At 42.4% G+C, this 23622-nt stretch overlaps 2 protein-coding genes across 5 annotated transcripts in view; both read right to left on the minus strand.

Annotated features, from left to right (window-relative positions):
- Positions 1 to 1753: 1753 nt before the first annotated feature.
- LOC135253571 (kelch repeat and BTB domain-containing protein 11) lies at positions 1754 to 11353 on the minus strand. Of its 3 annotated transcripts, none has more exons than XM_064333014.1 (2): positions 11036 to 11353; positions 1754 to 7121 (listed from the first exon to the last, which is right to left on the minus strand). In XM_064333014.1, the coding sequence occupies exon 2, from the start codon at positions 6583 to 6585 to the stop codon at positions 4477 to 4479; it is 2109 nt and encodes a 702-aa protein (XP_064189084.1). In that variant the 5' UTR covers positions 6586 to 7121; positions 11036 to 11353; the 3' UTR covers positions 1754 to 4476. The 3 variants fall into 3 exon arrangements, with proteins under 3 accessions (XP_064189084.1, XP_064189091.1, XP_064189100.1); XM_064333021.1 differs by lacking the exon at positions 11036 to 11353 and adding an exon at positions 10740 to 11028; XM_064333030.1 differs by lacking the exon at positions 11036 to 11353 and adding an exon at positions 8572 to 9082.
- Positions 11354 to 13837: 2484 nt separating this feature from the next.
- arhgef10 (Rho guanine nucleotide exchange factor (GEF) 10) overlaps positions 13838 to 23622 on the minus strand; it is an 86717-nt gene continuing 76932 nt past the window's right edge. For both annotated transcript variants that reach the window (XM_064332963.1, XM_064332953.1), the window contains 3 exons: positions 19522 to 19644; positions 17499 to 18044; positions 13838 to 16853 (listed from right to left, as the gene is read on the minus strand). In XM_064332963.1, coding sequence (XP_064189033.1) covers positions 17542 to 18044; positions 19522 to 19644 — 626 coding nt within the window. In that variant the 3' untranslated portion in view covers positions 13838 to 16853; positions 17499 to 17541. The remainder of the gene's footprint in view (positions 16854 to 17498; positions 18045 to 19521; positions 19645 to 23622) is intronic.

Genomic DNA, 23622 nt, shown 5'->3' on the forward strand with positions numbered 1-23622 from the left:
TTCCATTAATGATTCTTCGTGGCATGCACAGCTATTTATGACATGATGTGTCTTGAGACGCTGAATAATTCCTCTAAACACGAAAAACAACTAATTAAGAAAAATAACCACTTGGTAAAATTCTGGGATTGAATTTGTGATTGGAAAATCGGCATACATAGCGGTATCACAGGACCGAGGACCTCTGTTTTGCAGGATTTAAGGGAAGAGGAGTTTTTATATTTTCTGGCAACCCAGCTGAAATAGGTATCCCTCTCCCTTTACCTTCACAATTGACGCCTCAACCCCATCCAGGGATTCCGTAAGAGGTTTTCTACCTAGTGAATTGAGTAAAATCTTCATTGTTATTAACTAAATGGAATTAAGATGTCCACACATAGTATGCCCATGCATGAGCAAGGGTGCAGTACAGGTATTAAACGAAATAAATATCTTGTTAATGATGAAGCAGTAGATGTGCAATCAGTCATTTCCTATAATGTGTTGAGTTCTCTATTTGTATAGTGGGTATCCCATTCACCATGTTATGTGTTGGCCTAAACCAACAATAAAGCTAATTGTAACCCTTAACACATTTATCATTTTGATCCAGCATAGAGGGCCTCTGAACAAATTGAGAATTATCTGCACAAACGATAAGTGATGATGATGATGTCACAATAATGCAAAGGTAATATCAAGTGCAACAAATTCAGCTTTAGTCATCACACATCATATGAGTCATTCTCAGCCACCAATTCCTTCTCCCTATTTCCCATTCTCAGTAACAGGGGTCCGGGAACCAGTTGTACATTTTCTACAAGGTTTTTACATTCCGTAGAGCTCAGTTATGATGTCATATCTTGGAGCATGACTCCTAGTGTCTGCTTTTACCATCTTTCTTCTGTCTCCTTCTCTCCCTTTCTTTCTCCTTCTCAACTGTCACAGGCAGCCTCTCAACCATTTAAAATTCAGGTGATATTCAGTTTCCATCTCCTGCCGTCACATGCGATCTCTCAGCCAATGAGAAATATGGGCAATGGGCAATCAAACTTTAATTATGCGTCATTCTCTCCCCACCTACCTCTCACCATCCTTCCTTCTCTTTTGTATTTACCCTCTCTTTTCAGTGTGGTTTCAAACTACTCACGGTCCTTTGGCAATTGTGTACATGATTTTACTGTATCATGTACAATGTGTATAATGATGGACAATAGTGTAGTGTATAATAAGAGTATTATCTAACACTTATTCAGCTTTTCAGTATATGACACCTCGCCTCATAATTCACTCACCCCCTTCATTTGCCTTTCTCTTACTTTTTCCACTGTATTACCATTTCTGTTCTTTGTCCACAATTATTTCTACTTCTCAGTCTCCCTCCACTGCTACAGCCTCTGAACCAAAGGGAAGTGGACACTGTTTTCTTGAGTTCAAATATGCCCAGTTTGGACCAGGGGTCATCACCATCACCCTCCATGAAAGACACTTTTAGAAATATGTGGGAACATGAACATTTTTAACAGTTAAACTTTTTGAACAAATAAAATAAATATTTTTAACACTGAATTATTTTGATACTTACATGTACATATATATTTATTTATGTATTGAATTACACATTTTGTAGTTCTGTATAAATGTTGTTGTATTGACTGAATTTGTTAAAGAAAATTCCCTGTACTGAAATATTGTACGTTTTTCAGACCCTGTATATATTCTGAGTAAAACATAGCATGTTTCATCAAAAATAAAATACACAAAAGAGACAGGCTACTAAAGGACCATTTCATTTTATTTTCAGGGCCTCCTTTTGACTGTAATACACCATTCAACAGTAAAAAAAGCCTTGCATTAGTGTGCTAGCTGCAATTAGACACAGTTGTCAGTAAGCTTGTGGGCTGCACAAAGGTGGCTTTCACACCTAGTTCGATAAGATGGGATGTGTTCATTTAACTGCTTCAGTTTGGTTCATTTTATCACATGTTCAAGAATTCCCTTGGAAAAATTGGAAACAAAGTTCAGTGCTGCTCATGCTCATTGTATGTGTGTGTGTGAACGCGTGTGCGTGCGTGTGCGCATGTGTGCATGCTGATGTGTGGGCATGTAAGTGTGCACATGCACAAGCATGTGTGTAAATTATGAATGGGGCACAAAGAACATCAGAACCTATTATGCTTGGTATCTTGTCAGCAGCACCAATCCCACAAACAAAATGACCACAAGCAGCATACAGCCCTTCCAGTTTAATATAAAAGCAGCAGTTTGTTTTGGAATATGCAAAATATTCTCTCTGATTTTGCTTGCAAGTTAGATTTCCAGCAGGTTTTAATTACTGGGTTGATATTGTCTTTTTCTTCATTTTACTGAATAGAAAACTAGATGTCAAAAGGCACAATACTGCCACCTACTGTACTCGAAGGTGAGCTAGGATACTGCAAGTCAAACTCTTGTAATATTTAACAAATAAACAAATTAACAATTGCATGAACTAGGTGTGAAAGCAACCAGTAAAATTAATACGACCTTCATAAGACATTCATTTTATCAGTACACCAAGCTGCCTTTCAGTATTAATCCACTACAGCACAATGAATCCACCCAGCAATAAGCAAACCCAAATTAAATCATCCACATCCACTGGGTCCCTCGATGTGTTTTTCAGACAGGACAGTTACACGCCGAATATATTTTTCCTACATGTCCATTGCTGATTCAAATCAGCTTGTGGATATACCACACAGGTGTCGACATAATTACCGAATTAAAAAACCCCAAAGATAGACAAAAACACGGCAGGTTTAAAAATGTAGCGTGTACAACCCTCGTTTCTGCTAAGGATTTTGGCATGCGAAAAGAATATAAGAACAGTTGACAAAAAACCAAGGAAAAGTGCTTATTTTATTACAGCAAACAAGAAACTGGACATGCACCACACTCACCTCCTCTCTGTAATGTGCATGAGAGGAAGTTCTAAAAGGCGGCGGTGACTCGGTAGCGCAGTTGTTTTGGAGATGGCTGCTTCAGGTTCGCGTTTGACCCTAGCACATAGACGACTTTATCATCAGTACAGAGTTGAGACACCAGAGGGCAGTAACGTTCTTCACATACCGGGCCTTACCATAATAAAAGAGAATTTATTGTTAACACGTAATTGCGTTCTCTCATTGCTGAGCGTGTTATATTGTGCAGTCCAGACAGAAGTCCATACTCGTTGAAAGATTTACTCTCAGGACCGTTAGGCAACGGAGTGGTTTTCCCCATTTTTTTTGACTGCTGTTTCCTGGGGTAAAATAATTTTCAGTTTCACCCCTCAACTGGCTTTGGGTTTGTTTTTTGTTCTTCCACTGTACTTTGTCCAGTGTTTCTGACAGTGCAGTTGTGAAAACGAGTTAAGTCACATAGTCTTTGAATGAAAGGTCCAGTTAAAAAATAAAATAAATAGAAAACGTTGTTATCCCTTAACCTTTTTTGAATCCTGCAAAGGAAGTTACACAATAAGAGCCAATGCCGTTTCTGTCTCATTGCTATGAATGAACACATCCGGTTACTGCAACATTCTGCACATGCCCAAATAAAGAGTAATGTGATGAACTACAGATGATACTGGTTAAGGGCAGAACAACCTTAATGCATGTAATGATAATACTGATCTTTGACATAAGGTTAGAGGTGGGTTGGAACTGAAATGGTATTCAGCTGGATGATTCATCTGTATCTTACCTATACTATGTAAATAGGCATTAGCAGCACATAGACCTTTCAACTGTATTGTCTTGTCAAACTTGTAATATCTTACCAAAACAAAAACAAAGTGTTATATCACCACAGTGGATATATCAAGTTTGTCTTCCAGTTTATTTTTGGTAAACTGAGCTTAGGTAATGTGATCACCTATGTGTCTACTTGTCTGTATCTCTTTCTCCCTTGGAATAAAAATGTTTATTTTTTCAATGAATACTTTTGATTCAATAGCTTTTAGCTCTGCAGACAATTTATCAGCTCTGGCTGAATTTATGTCTTTAAACAGGATAACTAAAAAGGTTATTTCGACATTGGGCTATGACTCGTTGATTTATTAATTTAGCTTATGCTGCCAGCAAAATCTTCCTCTATCAGACAAAAAGATCTATTCTGAATTAAGAGCAAATACAAAGGTGCACAAATCAAAACAAACACAGGAAAACAAAACATCAATGAATCTGCAGATATATACTGCAAATCAAAGAACATATTTATCATTCACATCCTATATATTAAACTATTTCCATTTTAAGGCCTGTCCCATACCGCACAAAATCTTTGAAGCAAGCCATGCAAAGAAAAATATTCAAGAACTGAGCAGTTAAATAAGACATGTCAAACCACCTAAAACAAAACAGCAGTGTGCTTAAATTAATAATCAGTCGCGTCCCACAATCCTCTCATTCAGTCAGTGCCTCTTTGAGGGTACGCGAGGGGGAGCGGGGGAGTGCATAGCCCAATTTTCCAGAGGCGTCACGCGTTTCTGTCGGCCCTCTCCGGCAGGCTCAGGACGAAAGGGAAGAGGACGCCTTTGGCCTCGACGGGGGCCTTCAGCTGCTCCGGCGCAAAGTGCGCCTCGTCCTCCGCCACCATGAAACGGAGCGTCTGGGAGCGGTTGACGCAGTAGACGCAGCCCCCGATGACGGCGCACCTGAAGGGCTGCGGGTTGGCCTGCGGCAGCGAGGCGCAGTCTCGCCACATCTTCACGATGGCGTTGTACTTGAAGACGTTGACGCCCTGCTCGCGGTTGACGTCGAAGCGGTAGATGAAGTTCTTCAGCGCCACCATGTCCGCCGAGCGCTTGCGGCTGTTGTTGTAGGGGCACTCCTGCCACTCGTCCCTCTTGGGGTCGTACTTGAGCAGGCGGTAGAACAGCGAGCCCCCCGACACGTACACCTCGCCGTTGCAGGTCGTGGCCTCGTGGGCCACCGCGAACGCCCCCTTGGGCAAAGGGGCCACGGACGTCCACCGGTCCATCCGAGGGTCGTACTTCTCCACGGTGAACAGGCACTCCCCTCCTATGGCGTACAGGTAGCCGTCTGCCGAGACCAGCTTGAGCTGCGACCGGGCTTGGTTGAGCGGCCGGACCTCGCTCCAGCTGTCCGTCACAGGGTTGTAGCAGAAGACCTTGTCCGACACCTTGCCCCTGTCTCCGGAGCCCCTTATCCCGCCGGCCACAAACAGGTAGTTGTACATGGTGCAAATCCCGCAGCCCTTCGTGTTGACGTCTTCCGGCATCAAAGTCAGGGACGTCCACTCGTCCGTCGCTTCGTTGTAGTAGTGAATCATGCGGAGGTCGTCGCAGGACGCCACGGACAGGGGGCTCTGGGGCCGGCTGTTGTTTCGGCTCGGGGGCCTGCTCCCGACCCGGTCGAAGACGTCGTTGATCTCGGCCACCATCAGGGATTTCTTCCCTTCCATCCTGGTCTTGAGAATCAGGTCGCGCTCCGAGCCCGTCAAGCGCCCGTACACGGCGGGGTCCCTCAGCACCTGCAGGAAGTTGTCGCTCATGAACCGATACACCGTCTCCTTCAGGTCGCTCAACCTCTGCTTTTTGGCTATGGACAGGATCTCGTAGCAGTTCTCGGCGGTGATCTGGTCCGACACGGCGTCCATAGCGGCCTGGACGGCGCACGGTATCTGCAGGATCTTCGCCCCGGTGATGACCTCCACGACATTGTCCTTGCTCACTTCCATCCGGGAGGTATAAACATATTCTATCAAAATGGAGAGCGTCTTGTAGCTCACCCCTTTCACCTTCAGGATGTCGCGCGACTGCCGCGCCTTGAAATAGTCGCTCTTCTCCGCCAGAACGGATTTGTGCGCCTGGATCTTCTTCCCGCCCACCTCGATCACCAGATCCGGCTCGTCCTTCCGAGCGCGGACGGCTCGGACCCCGCAGTCCAGCTGCCCTTGAGGCGATTCCGGCCCCGCGTTTCCTCGAATTGTGTCCCGTTCCTGCCGGTCCCTCCCCAGTCCCGAGCCGACCAGAAGGCCCAGGTCATGCGATGGCTCGGATCCCGTGGAGTTACAATAAGAACCGGGAGACAAGGGCTCTCCCTCCCCTGGTACGCAGTTGGCATTGCTAATCTGCTGCTGGCCCCTGCTCACATCGAACAAGGAAGAGGGTCGCTCCACTTGCTCTTTGGTTTTAGCGGAAAAGCAGGGCAGGCTGCTCTGGTCTTTCCTGTCCATCTCCCCCGCGGTTCCATTCCTGCTGACCGTGTCACTCCGGCCTACAGTCAGATCAAGCACTTGGACTGGGGAGGCGTTCAGTGACTCAGGGCTCTCCTCGGGACTCCCACCAATGGGGGCGTGGCTTTTACCGGTGCCGTAACCATGGTTACTCCCCGGCGCAGGCCCCGCCCCTCCCCCAGGCGCTTCGGCAGCTCTCTGAGGACAGTGAGCCTGGCTGTCCTGCAGGGTTCTTTTTTCCGCCGGGTCCGCTAGGCAGCCCGGCTCCCACGCGGCGTTTCGGCCACACCGGTCCACCAGAGAGACAGGCGCATCATCACTGGCGGCGTGAAACAAAAAGTCGGCTTTGACCTGGAATTTGTGCTCATGCTGCGGTCCCTCGTTCATTATTCCTTTGTCAAACGTTTCCTTTTACAGCCGACGTTCGGGTTGATTGTTCATTTTGCGTGTTGTAATTCTGGAAAGCACCGAGGTTGCAAGAACAGCATTTAATAATCTACGGAATTCACAGGAAGGCAAATCCTACAAGGTTTTAGAATGTTGCAACACGATATTTCTAAGTATTTTCTGTTGATCCTTTACCCCTCCAGGCACACAGCTTCCATGAAAAAGTCCTTTTGAAATCTTCCAGGGCTTGTCTTTCATAAAGTACACCACTGGAGAGTACGATTATTGTCCAAAAATAACACGTCCACAGCACTCCACTGGTTGACCTCTGGTTTTAGTCCTTGAAAAATGAAAATGTAAAAAGTCCTGCCTTGAGCTAGGGAAAATCTATCCAGAATCAGTACATAAAAGATGGGGTGCGAATGAAAGCATGGCCTTCTTTAAGCTCCAAGGCATTGATGAATCCATTCAAAGGTAATCCGGTAGCCTCTGTTCACACTTGCATCCTCTGAATCCAGCCGAACTCATCGCGTAATCTGTAAGGGTTGAAAAATAATACACATCAGGCACTCGATAGTTATGTGCATGTGACTATAACAAAATGTATAACACCTAGGGTCAGTGGTTGTGCATTTGCCCTAACTGGAATTACTATGATACAACGCTAATCATTGTAAATCCAATATTTCAATGTACATTTGTATCTTATCCCAATAAAACAAAACTAAAATGAAAAGTAAAATGTATATTTAATGCCAAATATATATTGTAAGATACTATATTGAATATCATTTAGGGTGCATGCAAATGATCTGAATCAAAATTATGTATGTTCACATGTAGTGCAAATTTTCAGCTTTTATTTAAGGGCATTTTTTATACATTTTAGTTTTCACCATGTAGACATTACAGCACTTTTTATAAACAGTCCCTCCATTTCAAGGCACCACAGCATTTGGGACAAATGGGGCCACAGGTGTTTCTGATTAGACAGGTGTGTTCTATTGCGTCCTTAGTGCAAGTATAAGCGAGCTTTCAGTATCTAGTCTCGATTCTTGATCTTGGTTGCCTTTGGACTTGTCAACATGAGGGCCAAAGCTGTGTCAATGAAAGTCAAGGAAGCCATTACGAGGCTGAGAAATAAGAAGAAAAGAAAAGCAGTCAGAGACACAGGCAAAACCTTAGGCTAACCAAAATCATCTGTTTAGAACATTTTTAAGAAGAAAGAGAGCACTGGTGAGCTCAGAAAACACAAAGAGTACATAATACATATATATATATATATATATATATATATATATATATATATATATATATATAGATGGGTGACACATTAAAGGACAAACTTGAAAAACCTGAATAAATGAGAGGAAAAACATAACGAATGCAGATGATTTCATACAGGCGTACTGCATGATACAATTAAGCAATTCATATCTATCTTATCATGCTCTGTGGCATGTATAAAAATGCTGAGCAGGCCCAGTTCACCTCAATTTTGGATCAAGATGGCAAAAGGAAAACATCTAAGTGACTTTGAAGGAGCGTTCATTATTGGGGCATGGATGGCAGGAGCTTCAGTCACAAAGACTGCTCAACTGGCTAGTGTTTAAATAGGAACAGTGACTAAAGTAACATCTGCATTTAATTCTATGGGAAAGACATCAGTAAATAGAGTTGGAAATTGTGGTCGAAAGCACACATTCGATGACCATGATGTTTGTGCATTAGTGCGATATGTAAGGAAAAACAGAAGAGCAACTCTTCCTCGGGTGACTGTGAATGTCTATGCAGGACGTGATCAGACTGTGTCAGCAAGAACAGTATGTCGACAACTATATAGAGAGCGATATTATTGTTGGGTTGCAGTGCATAAATACCGCATTATGTAGACGAAGGCACATTTGAGAGTTCAGTGGTGCAACAACCATTGGCGCTATACATAGATGTGGAAAAAGTGATATGGTCAGATAAGTCATTATTCACCAAATTTTCAACAAGTGGGCCAGAGCACTTGTAGCGTATGCTAAAAGTGAGGGTGTCCAGTGGCTCTGTTAGGTTGTGGGGAGCATTTTCCTGGAATGGTTTGGGTCCACTTGTCCCCTTGGAGGGAAGGGTCACTGCAAATCAATACAAAGTTATTCTGAGTGATCACCTTTTTCCTACTATGAAACATTTCTATCCTGATGGGAGTGGTCTCTTCCAGGATGACACTGCCCCCATCCACAGGGCACAAGGGATCACTGAATGGTTTCATGAGTATGAAAATGACATGAATAACATGCTATCGCCTTTGCAGTCACCATATCTCAACCCAATGGAACACCTATAGGAGATTTTGGACCGACATGTCAGACAGCGCTCTCCACCACCATCATAAAAACACCAAATGAGGGAATATCTTTTGGAAGAATGGTGTTCCATCCCTCCAGTAGGGTTCCAGAGACTTGTATAATCTATACCAGGGCGCATTGAAGCTGTTCTGGCAGCTCGTTGTGGCCCAACAGCTTACGAAGAGACACTTTATGTTGGTTTTCCTTTAATTTGTCACCCATCAGTGATATATATATATATATATATACATACACACACATAATGCCTTAACAATCTTACCAATGTACTGTAAAAGGTGTAGAGACAACCTTAACCAAGAGGAGTAGGACAAAGGACTAGTTGCTTAATATGTTCCTGATGGATGAAAGAGAAACATCATATACTAAAAAGATATATAATTTTAATAAACCTAACTTAATCAGAACTATAGTTTTAAATTAAAGATGATAACATTTCATTTGCTGGAGATCAAGCAAACCAATGTATTTTCACTGTATTTATAATGAGTTCAAATCATTTTTAATAGAAATCATGCTAGTAAGATGCTGACCTTTAAGACGAGGAGACCCTACATGATAGCGCGCTGTTTTCATTGTTACCAATAGCAACAAGCAAAGTGTTAGCCATCCCCAATTTTGTGTAGCGGTTTGAGATGAATTAGTATTACCACGATAAATCATAAATAAATTCATAGGCATCTGGTTTTATTTAAGAAGAGATCAAATAGGGCGTTGAACTTTTCCACTCACTTTTTTTTAAAGTTAATGGATGAGCGCATAGGTATTTAAATATAAAAGGGAAGGGGAAAAGAGGACAGACTGAAAACCGCTGACTAAACTGTGCGCGGTTGGGGGATTTGAATAAGACACCTCACGGGGGCGCTTTTATTCAAACGACAGCAACCAGCCTCTATAAGTCCACTCAGAATATTCTAAACTGAAACTATTTATGTTTTGTACATGTCACTCATGAGTGTATCTATTCATGATGATGCCTATAATACTTCCATTTAATTATCTCTTTAAATCGGTACAGTGTGTCAAGACAAAACAGGTGTCCAGTTTCCTGTACTTAACTCCTGGAATGCGCATATTCACTGTGCTGGCTTAAACGTCTGCGACTTAATGGTCCATGAATGAGGCAGTATAGGGATGTATAAACTTCATGTAATAATTGCTGATTTCAACCATTTTGAAATTGTTCAGAATAACACTGCGTAGAGAAATTACGCAACGAGAAATAAAGAACAATGCAGTGGAATGAGAGGGCCTACTGTGCGTGTTATCACCCAGCACTTATGAATTCGGATGTGTCGGCCCATTATTTAACTTCATAGCCTGTCTGTGGCAGACGTACACAAAGAGCATGCTCTGATGGAGACAGGAAAGGCTGTGTATCATCATTGGCGCTGTAGCCGAAGGGGTCTTGCAGAGGTACCCTGGTAGAGATCGCTTGGATTAATTAGGTGCGCAACGGGATGTGCGACTGTCATCCCCAAGATCGAGTCTTTTGTATGGGCTATGTTACAAAAATATCACATTCCGCAGTATAATTTCCTCATGTCGTACTTCACTTCCAATAGTAATGCTCATTCTACACATTATGTCAAGTAAGGCGATACTATAGGCTACTAACACGACCAGTTTTTATGACAGCATTTATTTAAAAAAAAATTAAAGGCAGTGGGTAATATTTTCCTTATACAGCCTAGAAACATGAACATGTAACATTTGTAATATAATGAAAACAAAATCCTGCAAAGAATTCATGTAGATGTCGTTTTCCTGTAAAAATCGCAGGAAAAGGTGCATCATACTTACACGTCAGTTGCAGAAAACTGAAGTAATTTTTCGCAAACACACAGCCCAGTTATGTAAGGTCTTAATGACTTGAAGATGGTCGCAGTTTCTCTACGAAGCGACCACAATAATTCCTGAGGAATCTTAACTGAAAGCCCCTTTAAGCGAACCTGTAACCTCGTCACTTCACCACACTGCTACCAGCATCGCCCTTTAAATTATAGGTAATCTTTATGTATAGTCGAGTAAGGAAATTATTCCACTGATACTCCACGAGTAGGAACAAAAGGCGGATTTTTACAGTGGGATATATTTACCTAGTTCCGCTCTTAGTCGATATGACTAGACTGCAAGCACGAGTCCAAAGTCGCACCGAGAAACTGTCCATCAGCAGGAATACGGCACAGAATTCCAACAGGAAGGTCCAGCTTTTGTCTACACTGAATGCTGCGCAGCGAACGTTACGTTCGTATCTAAGTTGACGAGAGACAGTCCAAATGTAGGTTATTCTTCGTTTCACTGGAGGGATAATGTTTTGGTTTTACAGTAGGGATTGAAGTAAACCACACCCCCTTTTATGAACTCCAGCTACACATCAGCACTGCGGCTGCGTCTCAAACCGCACAGTCGCCTTTAAAGATAGGGCTCGGTTTATGTTCAAGTGTCTGCCATCAAAGCAGTGTGTGGGACCTTCTTATGACGACACAGACACACGGTGTGTATAATAATAATAATAACAATAATAATAATAATAATAACAACAACAACAATTAGTAGAACTAATATTATAGTAATAACAACTATATATTTTTGTTGTTATTATTACTATTCTTATTATTCTTATTATTATTAATAATAATAATAATAATAATAATAATACATATTATAAAATAATAATTATATATATATATGCTAATAATGATATAAATGATACAAATCAATAAGATTTTAGGGGAAAGAAATTGTAGCAACAGGCAACTTTCTTTTCAGGTTATTTCCCTATGATACCCAATGGTGACACTTCAGCTCTCTAATATATTAAATATTTTAGCGATTTCTACGAACCTTGACCTTGAACTCCTTTTGAAAACCAATACATGTGACTCTCTGTTGAATTGTGTCTGTTGCCATATAATACAGGTTCCTGTATTATTTTTGTATCAGAGAAATGGCCAGCAGGGAGTTCCTTTAGCAAGCAAGCTGATTTTTTAGCTTAGAGGTCCCTATAATTTCTGACATACCAAGATGGTAAAATGGTTTGTATATTATGTGCCAAATAAACATACTTTTATTTTTTTTTGTACTGAGGAGGCATGCAGATAAACTTGGGAGGAAATCACAAGACCACATTTCCAATACAATGAAACCTTAAACCATAGGTTAAAAGGTGTTCTTCAAGTTGAGGCTCGTCAAACACAAGTACTTAAGTTCAACAAGCATCCTGAAGAGTCACTTGAAATAGAAAAACTTAAGACACTGAAAGAATATCACTCAAAAACTCCAAAACACTCATACTGTACATGCATACATTTAGGAGTAAGTAAGTATATCATGACACTGTGTGTGAACTTCTTCAATTCACTCCCATGCGAGTGCTAACGTGGAGCCTCGACTGGAGGAGAGGTGAAGTCTACTTTTCTCCAAAGTCACCTCACAGTTTGTGGGTACCTGGTACATAGTTGGGACTAAGACAGCTATACCCCAAGGAACACTGGGTAATTTAAACCCACCCTACCCCTAGCAGGATGAAGCCAGCTGCATCCTGGCCCAGGCTGGAACTTCCAATGTCTTTAAGCTGTCAGACCTAATTACTGGGGAGGCTCAGCACAGAATCTGCGAGAGCTCATTTAGTGTGGCACGCTGTAATTGTGGACTTGCTTTCACAGTCTGCTTGTCCACGATGGGGGAGCCACGGCAGTCAAATTTTGCAGCAATTAATAGCCCCCTCCCCCAAGAGGGAAGTCAAACCAAAGAGGCAACAGACCCCCCGTGAAGACTGTGAGTCTTCAGCGTATCACTGCCTGTCACATTACCACACAATCCGACAGCAGGTAAAAATAGATAGAAGATGCCATCACTTGATCAGATTACTATATTAAAATGACAGGAGGAAGTGTAATTCAGCTGGGGCTTATAATTCACTTTCAGCGATTGTCTGGGGGTGCTGGTTTATTGCCTGGCTTAATGTATGGCAAAAAATAGAAGAGCAATTTGGGCTGCAGTAAAGGGGGGATCTGACTGAATTCCAAACTATTTCTGGATGCTAATGCGAGGGAACAGAGGGACTGCAAATCCCAGGAACTCTGAACGGGAGTGAACAGCCAGTCCCCCCCCTCCTGTTGTTGCACGCAATCTGCGCTTCCTGGAAACCGGACTCCGAAAGATTCTGCGCCACTTCGGCCCCTGGATCGCGGGGCGTCTCTGCCCCAGACAAGAAGTCGGCCAACCCCGGTCCTGAAAACCGCAGGGTCCGCTGGCTTTAAAATATGCCACTGAGCAGCCCAAACAATAAGCAGACAATAGGACTCACAATGATCAGGGCTGGGGACCCCCCGGCCTAGACAAATGGGACACAGGGACGAATAAGACCTTGGAAACATCTGCTAAAGATATTTCTATCATAACACACAAGGAGGTCTTCAAGTTCTGCATTTATTTCTGACGTTTACTTTATGTGACCTGACTTCAGCTTTTAAGAGTTTAGACTTGTCACATAGACTTGTTTGGTAAAATGAGATCAGGGAAAAAATGAAATTACAGATAACTTCACGAAGAAAGTATTATGACTGACATTACCTGACATGTTCCTATTTCAGGCACCAGTGTATGCTCAGGGCATTCAATTGCCAATAAATAAATCTGGCTCCAATTGTTTAAAAAAAAAAAAAAGGAGTGAATGATGTCATCATGTTATTTTGCCCATATTTCTACAGCCAATCATGAGGGCTGGGTGGCCTACACACCTCAATATATGAACTCAGTCTTGTAGTCATAGAAAAAATGCAATATTATAAAAGAATATCCTCCTCTGAAGCAATATACAATTTCACTGAGACCAAATTCCATATATAACCATATATGAAGCGAATACAATGAAATAATCACATTGACATCATGCATTTAAATGAAACATACAAATTACTTTTATTAGAAAAATGCAGGGGCACACATTTCAGACACAGTGTTAGAGGCACAAAGCAATATTCATAACATTCAAATCAATATTCATTCCTCTGTGGGCAAGAGCAGCCAATGTTGCTTCCCTTTACTACGTGTTTTCATCGCACATAATATTTAAGACAGTGTTTTAAAAAAAGAACTCTTGCACTACTGCAAGAGTAGCTTCTTTTCCATTAATGCGAAGCTATGTGAATGCTGATTCCTTGGTTTGTGTGGGACGTCCCTAATGACAACAAGAATTCAACACGTCAGGGAAATGGAAAGCACTAGAAAACAATGCAATATATAAAAAGAACTGGTGCAAATACACATTGAGGCAAGTGGAAACTATTAGAATTGATACAAAACTGACCACGCATCTTGGTTGCATTAAAAAAAATTAACTGTTCTCACAAGTATTATTAAGGTGTCAGTGATGTGCGGTTTGCTCAAATTTATTAATTTTTGTGACAAAGTGGCACCATATGATTTCAGCAAACTCCATTTTATATCAGTAGCACCTTGTTTATTGTCTTAATGGCACACGCCATTAAGTCATTGCTAAGTAAAAAGCCATTTTCTGAAAGTTCACTTTAATATTCTCACAGAAATTATGTATTATATGTATAATATTAAGACAGAGGTTAACAGTCTCAAGGGTTTCAGTCAGACAGAACACACTCAATAGGGAATCCTGCCATTTTTCGTCTTGTCTTCTCTAGTTATTTACCTTTAAGATAACTTGTGGAACCGGCACATGCTTCTTAAAGTGCATTGCATAATCTTACATCTGCAGCAACATTAGTGATCCTATATTGTTAAACATCACTGAGTATGTAAATTAAAAAATCTCTAACCTTTCTTTCCTCCATAAAACTCACTTTTGTAATCTAATAGATAATTAGTATATAAACAGTAATTTTAAAAGAAAACACAACTTACTAATATAATTGGCCCCATAGTCCAGTTACAAACATAACTGAATTTTTACAAAAAATAGAGAAAAACACAGATGTTAAATAAAATATTTTCATTACAGATTGGTGAATGTATAAAATAGAACATATATAATAAATCTTTTTCAAGATTTCTTATTGCTTTTAAATACCCTTAGTGTAAAAAGTTGTTGGGTAAATTTTGAATCACTCTTATCAAGTGGAAAAATAATTATTGATGCTGGCATTATTTAACTGAGATGCAAACAGCACACAAAGACTAGCTTTAAGATAAATAAGACATCTGGCCAGCCAGAATTTTCCCATCATGCATCACTCCCAATGTTGGCAGTCAGTGGTGTTACGGCATATAAGACCATGAAGAAAAAACTAGCTAGCATGTGATATATTGAACTAGCCTTACTTATAATTATGCAGTTGACCAATAATAAGATGAGCACTCTCCTTCACAGGAATTGCAACAGAAGCGTTCAGAAAACACTTTATATGATGGGTCATACAAATGTGCAACAAGAGGCTTTCGCATGAGCTACATAACATCTTTGTACTGTAACATTTCAATGCTAATGATATAGACTGCCTCGCTGTGTCATCCAAAGTTTAAATTACATTATAATAACGCAATAAATAAAATTACAATAGTAATCTCCCCTCTGTGAAAGGGACACATAATAACCAATTACATGTGCATGTCTGTCATCTGCACAAGTGTTTATGAATGCTTATGAAGTTGTTAGGAAGGTGTTATTTCAGGCTTTATGCCACTCAAATGTAGGACCTTTCAAAAAGTGTTACTGGTATACTTTTTTTATAGATGAATGCTGATTAAGTTAACTCTCTTCATGAAACATGATCCCTTCTGCATCTTGGACTCTAAGACAGGAAGTCTGAAGCCCCACCTGCTTTAGTCACTGGCCAAATAAGACACAAGGGTGCGCTTAGCTCCAGGTGATTCTGCTGAGTAATACTGATAAAGCTGGATGCGCAATTCCATTTTATTTGTTATTTCATTCACTTTGTTCCCTATTTTTCCCTCCTGCACTTCGGAACGGTCGATTTCACTGCCGACATCCGCCATCGATTTGAAAAAGAGCACGAATTAGCCAGCGGTCCAACACCTCAGCCCGAGGGCCACATTAAGCAGCTGGCGCAAGCATTCCGCAGACACCAAACTGACCAGAGGGGTCGCTATTGAGTGACGAGGTAAGAAATACCTTTCTCTCCCTGGGTGACGTTACGCTCAATTATGTGTCGTGCCCCCCCCCGGTAACAGTCGTTGCTGGCGTAGTCAGCTTTCGATACAAACCACGTGGTGCATCGCTGCGCAAAAGGAGCCCCATACCATTTATACATCAGTCTGCATGTCCAGCTCAAAAAAACATCAAACCCTCTGGTTCAAATAACCTGCAAAAACTCTAATCTTAATCTTGCTCTTGATCTTAAAACATTGTCAAGTATGCTTAATGCATATGGAATACTTATTTGCATTTGTTAGAGATAGGAGTGACATTAGTAGTGATTTAATTGGGAGTTAAGAGGCTCATTGCCCAATTAAACCTTAGAAAAAAAAGGAGTGGAAGTTTTACAATTGGCTGTAAAAATGTGCGACACTTTTCTGTCCGAAAGATGCCGCGATAGAGTGGTTATATTTCATTAACTGTTCCCTCAAACACATTGGCCCTGTTTATTATAACATTGTTGATGCCACCGCATGCGGGGTCGTGTCCCTTTGCTGCTAGGCAACTACATTGAACATTCCAATGGCAATGTTCAGCGATTACCCGGGACTCCTAGCACGTTCCGCAACACTCGTTTTATTGTTTTGTCCGCTAGTTCCTGTAACACGGCAAAGGTTTCGTCTCATGGCGAAGCACGGTGAGGTTTCCTGGGGGCCTGCAATTTTACTGGTTCAGGCAAGCGAGCGTCCGTGGGTGTCGGCGAGCGCTGCGGACTTCGAGTAGGAAACGGCAACACCTCCTCGTCCTCCCACGCTTCCCGGCCAGAGAGCTGCACTGTCACTCTGGGAAGAGAAGAAAGGAGAGGAGATGAGGAGAGGGGGTGGGGAGCATGCGATCCACTTACAATCAAATTTATAATTGTAGCATTTCGTTTCTCTTCTATTCAACTGTTTGATTCAAATCCCTCCTCTTTTTTTTCTGTTAAACAGATAAAAAAAAGAGCGTGCTGCACCAGTGCCCTTACGGTCTCCTTTTTATTTACTTAGAAAAGGGCTGATTGGTTTTGCGTTAAATATCCATCGTGCTACTGTCTACTGTGTTCTGGTGCTTGTCGTTTCCTTTGGAATTTACATTCAGTGTTGTTCAACAAAGTGGCCTGTTGCTTCGGACGAAAGCTTTAGACATATGAATACATTGAAACGTAATGTAAATATTTGACGTCCTTCACATTACTCTTAAAAAAAACACACACACATACGTAAAAAAATTTTTATAACCAAAATCTTAAAAGTTTCCCAGAGACAGTAAACACTCAAAGGAAATTAAAGACCTAACAGAGGAGTGAGAGATGACAATCAACAATGACAATCAACGTTGCTACGCAAGGCCACTTCAACACACGGCGCGCCTTCTCGATGACCCTTCCAGGTGAGCTCACCGCTGAGTAAATAAGACGTCCCCGCTGCTGCGATGACATCAGCGCTTACCTCACCGCCGTGGGGCGGCGGCCTCCCTCCCTCTCCCGCTCTCTCACAGGTTGAGCAGGGGGATCTGCCACACCATGACGGTGGCGGCCGCCTCCTCCTGGCGGGACTGCTTGGTCTTGCGGTTGACGCGGCGGTGGCCGGCGCCCCCCGACACGGCCAGCGCGGAGCCGGCGGTCACCCGCTCGGCGGCCCGGCGGCCCCAGTGCGAGTGGGCGGGGTCGTTGAGCAGGTCGTAGATGGCGCCGTCCTCCGGCCCGTGCTCCAGGGAGCCCTGGGAAGGCACGAGCGAGCCGCAGGAGGAGGAGAGCGAGGCCTGGCAGCCGCCCGACTCGCCCAGCCACACGCCCCGCTCCCTGGGCGTCGGGGTCGGGGTCGGGGTTGGGTCCGAGGGTTCGGGGGCGGCGGGGGGGTCAGCAGCGATGGCGGTGGCAGAGGCGGTGGCGGACGTGCTGGGTGGGTCCCCCGGGGGCCGGTTACACACGGCTGCTGCCATGGTGAGGAACTTCACTGGCCCGTTGTGAGCATGGAAGGACACCATGCCACGGCCTACGCACACACACACACACACACACACGCACAAACACACCCAAACACACACAAAAGAAACATCAGTCAGCAAAAAAAATAAAACACACACAAATGAAACAGCAAACATTTGCCAAACTGTCCACTGAACTCACACACAACAGATCTGTGAATCAACGTTCTGGTAACTACCCACACAAAGAAGGAGCACAACAGAAGAACTGAATCAGACCTCATTAAAAAAGGAGAACAAATTCACTAATTACGTCCGAGGGAATATCACTGAAGCTTAGACGTCCCATGACAGCATCGAGTAGAGCACAGACTAGACTCCTTTTTAATTGGAGGCCTATTTTAAAAGTGTGTCATTAAGTTCAGGGAGTACAAAAGGCCCAGAACGAAGTTCTTCCATCATAATGATGCCACCTCAATACAACACAGCACGTACACAAAAGGAGAAAATACTCATTTCTAAAAATATATTTAGAAACATCAAAGGTAAAGCTTGGCAGCATTTTGGCTAACACAGCTTAGCTTCGGGAATTCACTTCAGGAAGCGCTTGCTGTTTCTCCAATGCTAGCTAGCTCAATTTGCTGCCAAACTCGCTGAGAAAGAAGACCTCCACTCTCCCGAGGCTTCAGCAGCACACAGAGCTAAGTAAAGCCCCATCAATCCCAACAGTCAAGCGTATAATGACAGACACAAATAGCCAGACACCGAGGAGGACTGATAAAGGCCTCATTGCTCAACTAAATCAAATGACATGCCAAATCAACAAAATTCCAGTGTTAATTACATTTTAGAAATACGCGAAAAATGTAACCCCATACCCCAGAAATGCATCGTTTTTTTTTCATTCCATTCTTCAATTCACTTAGCCGAATGCATCAGATTACTGAGCCACAGTGGCAGTGCTTGAAATTTTTTTTCGTCCTCCTGAGTAGGGAGCACAGGCTGTTTACACGGGAAACCGCTTAGATTCCGCCTTTCAAACGGCAAATGAACTGAAAAAGTAAAACATTCCACGTTTCGAGGCCTGTGAAATTGTCATCTTTTCGCAGTGACCGTTAAGGTGCGACTTTAATAATTCGTAATGCTAAATCGTATCAGTAGGACTGCCTTGTTTCTGCAATGTCTTCTGTCAGTTTGAGAGACCGCGCTCAAGCACTTCTTTTTCACTCTCCAGTCCACTGGCCAAGCTGCAGACAGCTACGGTCAGCCATGTGTGGCCGCAGGGACTCCTGGGAGCAGTCAGCCCCGCGGTGGTCAGGGTTTGATTATGGGTATTGGAGAGCGTCACCGTGCCACCCAAGAAGCAACAGGGCACAGGTTCAATGAACGACCAGACTCCCTCATCCAAACAGTACAGTGGCAATTATGCCATCATTTTGACTGCTTCCAGAACAGGGCACTTCAGAGTGCATGTCCAACAGAAACAGTAGTAGCGGGTGGGCTAACGTGCCTAATGGGGCGGGGGAGGGAAGGAGGCGAACCCACCTGTGACTTTGGGGATGCCCTGGAGGCGGGGGACCGACAGGGCCACTGTGACCCCGAGGTTGGTCCCCACCAGCAGCAGGCCATGACACACCAGCAGACTGCTCACAGAGACCCTCTGTTGCCCTGTAGACACAAACAACAATGACTGTCACGGCAGCATGACATCACAACACAACACAACTGGCACTAGCTGAAGGCCCACTCAGTAATTTTGGTTGCTCATAAAATGCTAATAGCTGGCAACAAGTAAAAAGATGAAGAAACGTTATTATAGTATAGAACTATTTTCCCAATAAAAATAACAATAAAGGTCCACGTGAAAAGCACTTCAAAAATAAAAAATAAACATTTAAGATAAGTGCCGGGCTGACACTTATTCCTTAGTTCATCTTCCTCATTTCATTCTTGTTCTTCGTTTTTGATATCTGAGCATTTTTGTAGTCCTTGTGCAGCTCATCACTACGGAAAAACACTCATCACTCACTTATCATTTTCACTCGGTGCTCACTCGTAAGGTAAGCTATCGAAAGGAATAGTTAGCTAATGTTTTGTGAAATAATCCATGCCTTGGAAATGGTTTTGTTGTATTGTATTGTGGCTGGTTACAGTAAAAAAAAAAAAAACCACGAGTACCACTATTCACCAGGGTACTGCTGCCGTGTGCGTAATTTATATCGATGAGCAACTCAAATTACTTTTCACTAATGAATGTTGTACTGTTCTTGTATCTTCCTAAGATCTTGCAATTCATTTTTGTCCCCTACAGGGGACATGGGTCTCTGACATGGATCTCAAGAACCATATACTGTGCTGAAACCTATGGGACATTCAATAAAAATAAAATAAATAATATTTTTCATAACATTTTCACTGCAACATGCATCCGTCATCCGAGACACTTGTATGTTACAAAAAAAACACATACTTTCCACCAGATCTCAGGAGCATATGCTGAGACAGTAAAAAGAATTAAGTCATATCTCCAATGTTAGCATATACTTATGGCCCTCTTAATTTGCCCCAAAACCAGAATGCTTGTCAGGGTCATGCACTCCACACACATAAAAAACAGAAAGTACACACATATACACATAAACAAACACACACACACACGTAAATGCACTAATGCGTGCACACACACACACACACACGGACAAACGGCTAGGAACAGAAGACTAGACCAGGCATGAAAGTGAACATAAAAGGCCACTTCAACAAAAACTATGTAGGGAAATCAGATTTATTTATACTAGTTGTGTGGGAAAGTATCTATGGCAACCATTCATTACAGCTAAGGGTTTCCGGGGAAACCTAACACAAGTGTTTTGGAGAGCAAAATGTGTGTAGATTTGTTCTTTTCAATGTCCCACAGTTTTTACAGTCTTGCACTGTACTAATGATGCAAATTTTCAGTTTTTGAAAATGGTAATGTGGCATTTTCATATTTTTATCAGGATTTTAAAAACACCTCCACAATCTGCACACATCTGAACGCACTTCATTAAGATAACGTAACAACGGTTCAAAACAACCCAAGAAACACCCTTTCGGTTATAACTGCAAAGTGAAACTACGTTTAAAATGAGTCATCAAACAATCACCTTTTACTAAGTGCATTACAAATTGGTCTTGTTATTCTGCAAAGGCAGGGACCCGCTAAATAAATTATACGCTCCGATCTTCAGTTGTTAATATTCAGTTGGATGCTTTTCTAATGTAGCTGTTTGAGAACGTGGGTGTGTGGTGTGCACCATTTGTCTGAAATGAAGCCATCTACAGTAGCAGTGTGTGAGGGAAAGAACTGCCGTGACCAGGAATGCTATGGTAAACTGGTTTCACTTTATATTGCGGTTTTAATAAAGACAGTTATGAAATATTTTTGTGAGCAGTCACTGGAAAATCTACATGCTTTGCGTGCAGCTAATGCTGTTCGGTGCATGTAATTACTGTGACTGCTAATCACCTTGACTGTTGGTGCGTGACTACTAAACATGTTGCTAATTGCAGTAATACCTTTCAAGATTACAAAGGAGGTCATCAATGAAGTATTTACATTTTTTGTTCTGAAAGTATTGTTATAAATACATGTGAAAGCAGTAATTACATAATACAATGAAACCATTAAACCAATTTGACTCAAAACATCTCAGGAATATACATTTGATTACTATTGTGTGACCCTTTATTTTATTAAGTAAACCTTATTTCATTTTAAGTAAATATGGCAGCCCATCACAAACTCAGATCACACAGGTTTTCGTGAACAATTATTTTTTAGCAGACAAACATCTGCAAACCAGCAAATCTGAGAAGACGCAAGGATTCTGGCTCTCACAGGGCTCAGATGTGTGATGGTTCAAACCTGTGTGCACTCCATGTGAACCAACAAATGGTCCTGTTTAGTTTGGACCAAAGCCAGTGATGACAGTAGACCTGAGTTCTGTTGGGTGAAACTTAATTGGCCATACCATGACCACAGAGAGATTTAATGAGCACACAGTCTCGCTTCCAGATGCTAAACCTTAATATGTGACCAACACGTGAGGCTAATCAGCATGATATGGCCTGCTGCATTGCTCAATAGTGCCCCCTCTGGTCAACTGCGTGTTTGCAGCTGTCAGCTGCGGAGTGCTCCAGTATAATGGCTAAGCAGCTCAGCTGGTCGCAGGGACAATGTTGCAGTGAAGCAACCACCACGACTCGGTATTCCATTAGGTGAAAATGAGAAAACATAATGTACGCAACACATTTGAAAATACTGAAGCTCCATTTTCTTATTTAGTCTATTGTGCCTAATAAAGGCAATTCCTAATAAAGGTTTCAGTAGTAATTATTTACTAATCATTATTATGTCATTTAAAAATCTGTCCTCTTTTTCCACAAAGTCCTTTGTGAGCACCAGCTTACAAAATCCTATAAATATACCCTATAAATACTACACCAGGGCCTGGGGTCCACATCCTGCTGTCCATGGTGTTTAAATCAGTGGGGCGTGCCTATCCCTGAGGGGGGGGGGGGGCACACACACCATCCTGCAGCCCTTTAAATCCATCACCAGAGTCAGTGCCGTTGCCTGGGAAACACCCAATAACAGACACTGCTGTCGAGAGACACCGTGTGCAAACAGCTCAAAGGCAGGCAGTCCCAGGAGCACAGTGTCCCCCTATTCAGCAGTAATGACGCGTTTCCACGGAAACGTCAGGAACCGCCGTTAGCTGCGGACGACGGCAAGCGTGCAACTGTGAAAATTTGGCGAACTAGGGGGCACATCAAGGACAACGCACAACTTCTCTTCCCATTTGAGTTTGTTTCTTTGTAGGTTCTTGACTCAATTGCAGCCTGAGTCCCTAGTGTCAAATAAAATCCATTATTAATATATTCATTTATTTTTGAGCAAGTGTTTACCCTCCTCCCCAATCTGCCTGGCTGGAACGATACCATGGCCAAATACGCGCTGCCCTAGTGAACTCTTCACCACGGTCGGTACTGCAGCATTAGCAAACCGAAAACCAGGGATTTATAAGGACAAGCGACTCACAAAACCATAAATTGTATCCATTATTAACTTGGAATAAAACACACGTGAAATGGGAAGTTAACATATCTGAATTCAAAATGTCAGGAAATCAAAGCCAGGACCAAAAAAAACAAAACGAGCGAAGCATATTGGGGCCACTTACGTTACATTTTAAGCACTTAACACTCAACCCTTAAGCACTTCGCAGTTAAGTTCAAATGAAAAGGCAATGGGTTCTGGATTAGAATAAATCTCCATGACAGAAGAACCTTCTGGAATCAATGCCAGTTTAATGCAAGCCTCTCACTTACCTCTCCTTTTGTTGAAGAAGTCACTCAAAGTGATGCGATAAAAAGGCAATGCTTGTACATAAACAGACCTTCTCTAACATATAACATGTTATATATCAAGCATATTTTTTCTGATCCTACAGTCCTGTTACCTCAAAAAAATCTGCATTATCAGAAATTATTGAAACCAATTTGTTAATAGACAAACACTGGAAACTCCCAGTCTCTTGCTCAACCTTAACAAACGTTGAGCAGAATTCACAAATCAAGCCACCGATGGAAAACATCATCTGA

Source organism: Anguilla rostrata, chromosome 1, assembly GCF_018555375.3.
Source record: "Anguilla rostrata isolate EN2019 chromosome 1, ASM1855537v3, whole genome shotgun sequence".
Lineage (NCBI taxonomy): Eukaryota > Metazoa > Chordata > Actinopteri > Anguilliformes > Anguillidae > Anguilla > Anguilla rostrata.

Coding starts and splice junctions, on each gene's coding strand:
- LOC135253571 (XM_064333014.1), bottom strand. CDS start 6,585: ATGAACGAGGGACCGCAGCATGAGCACAAATTCCAGGTCAAAGCCGAC.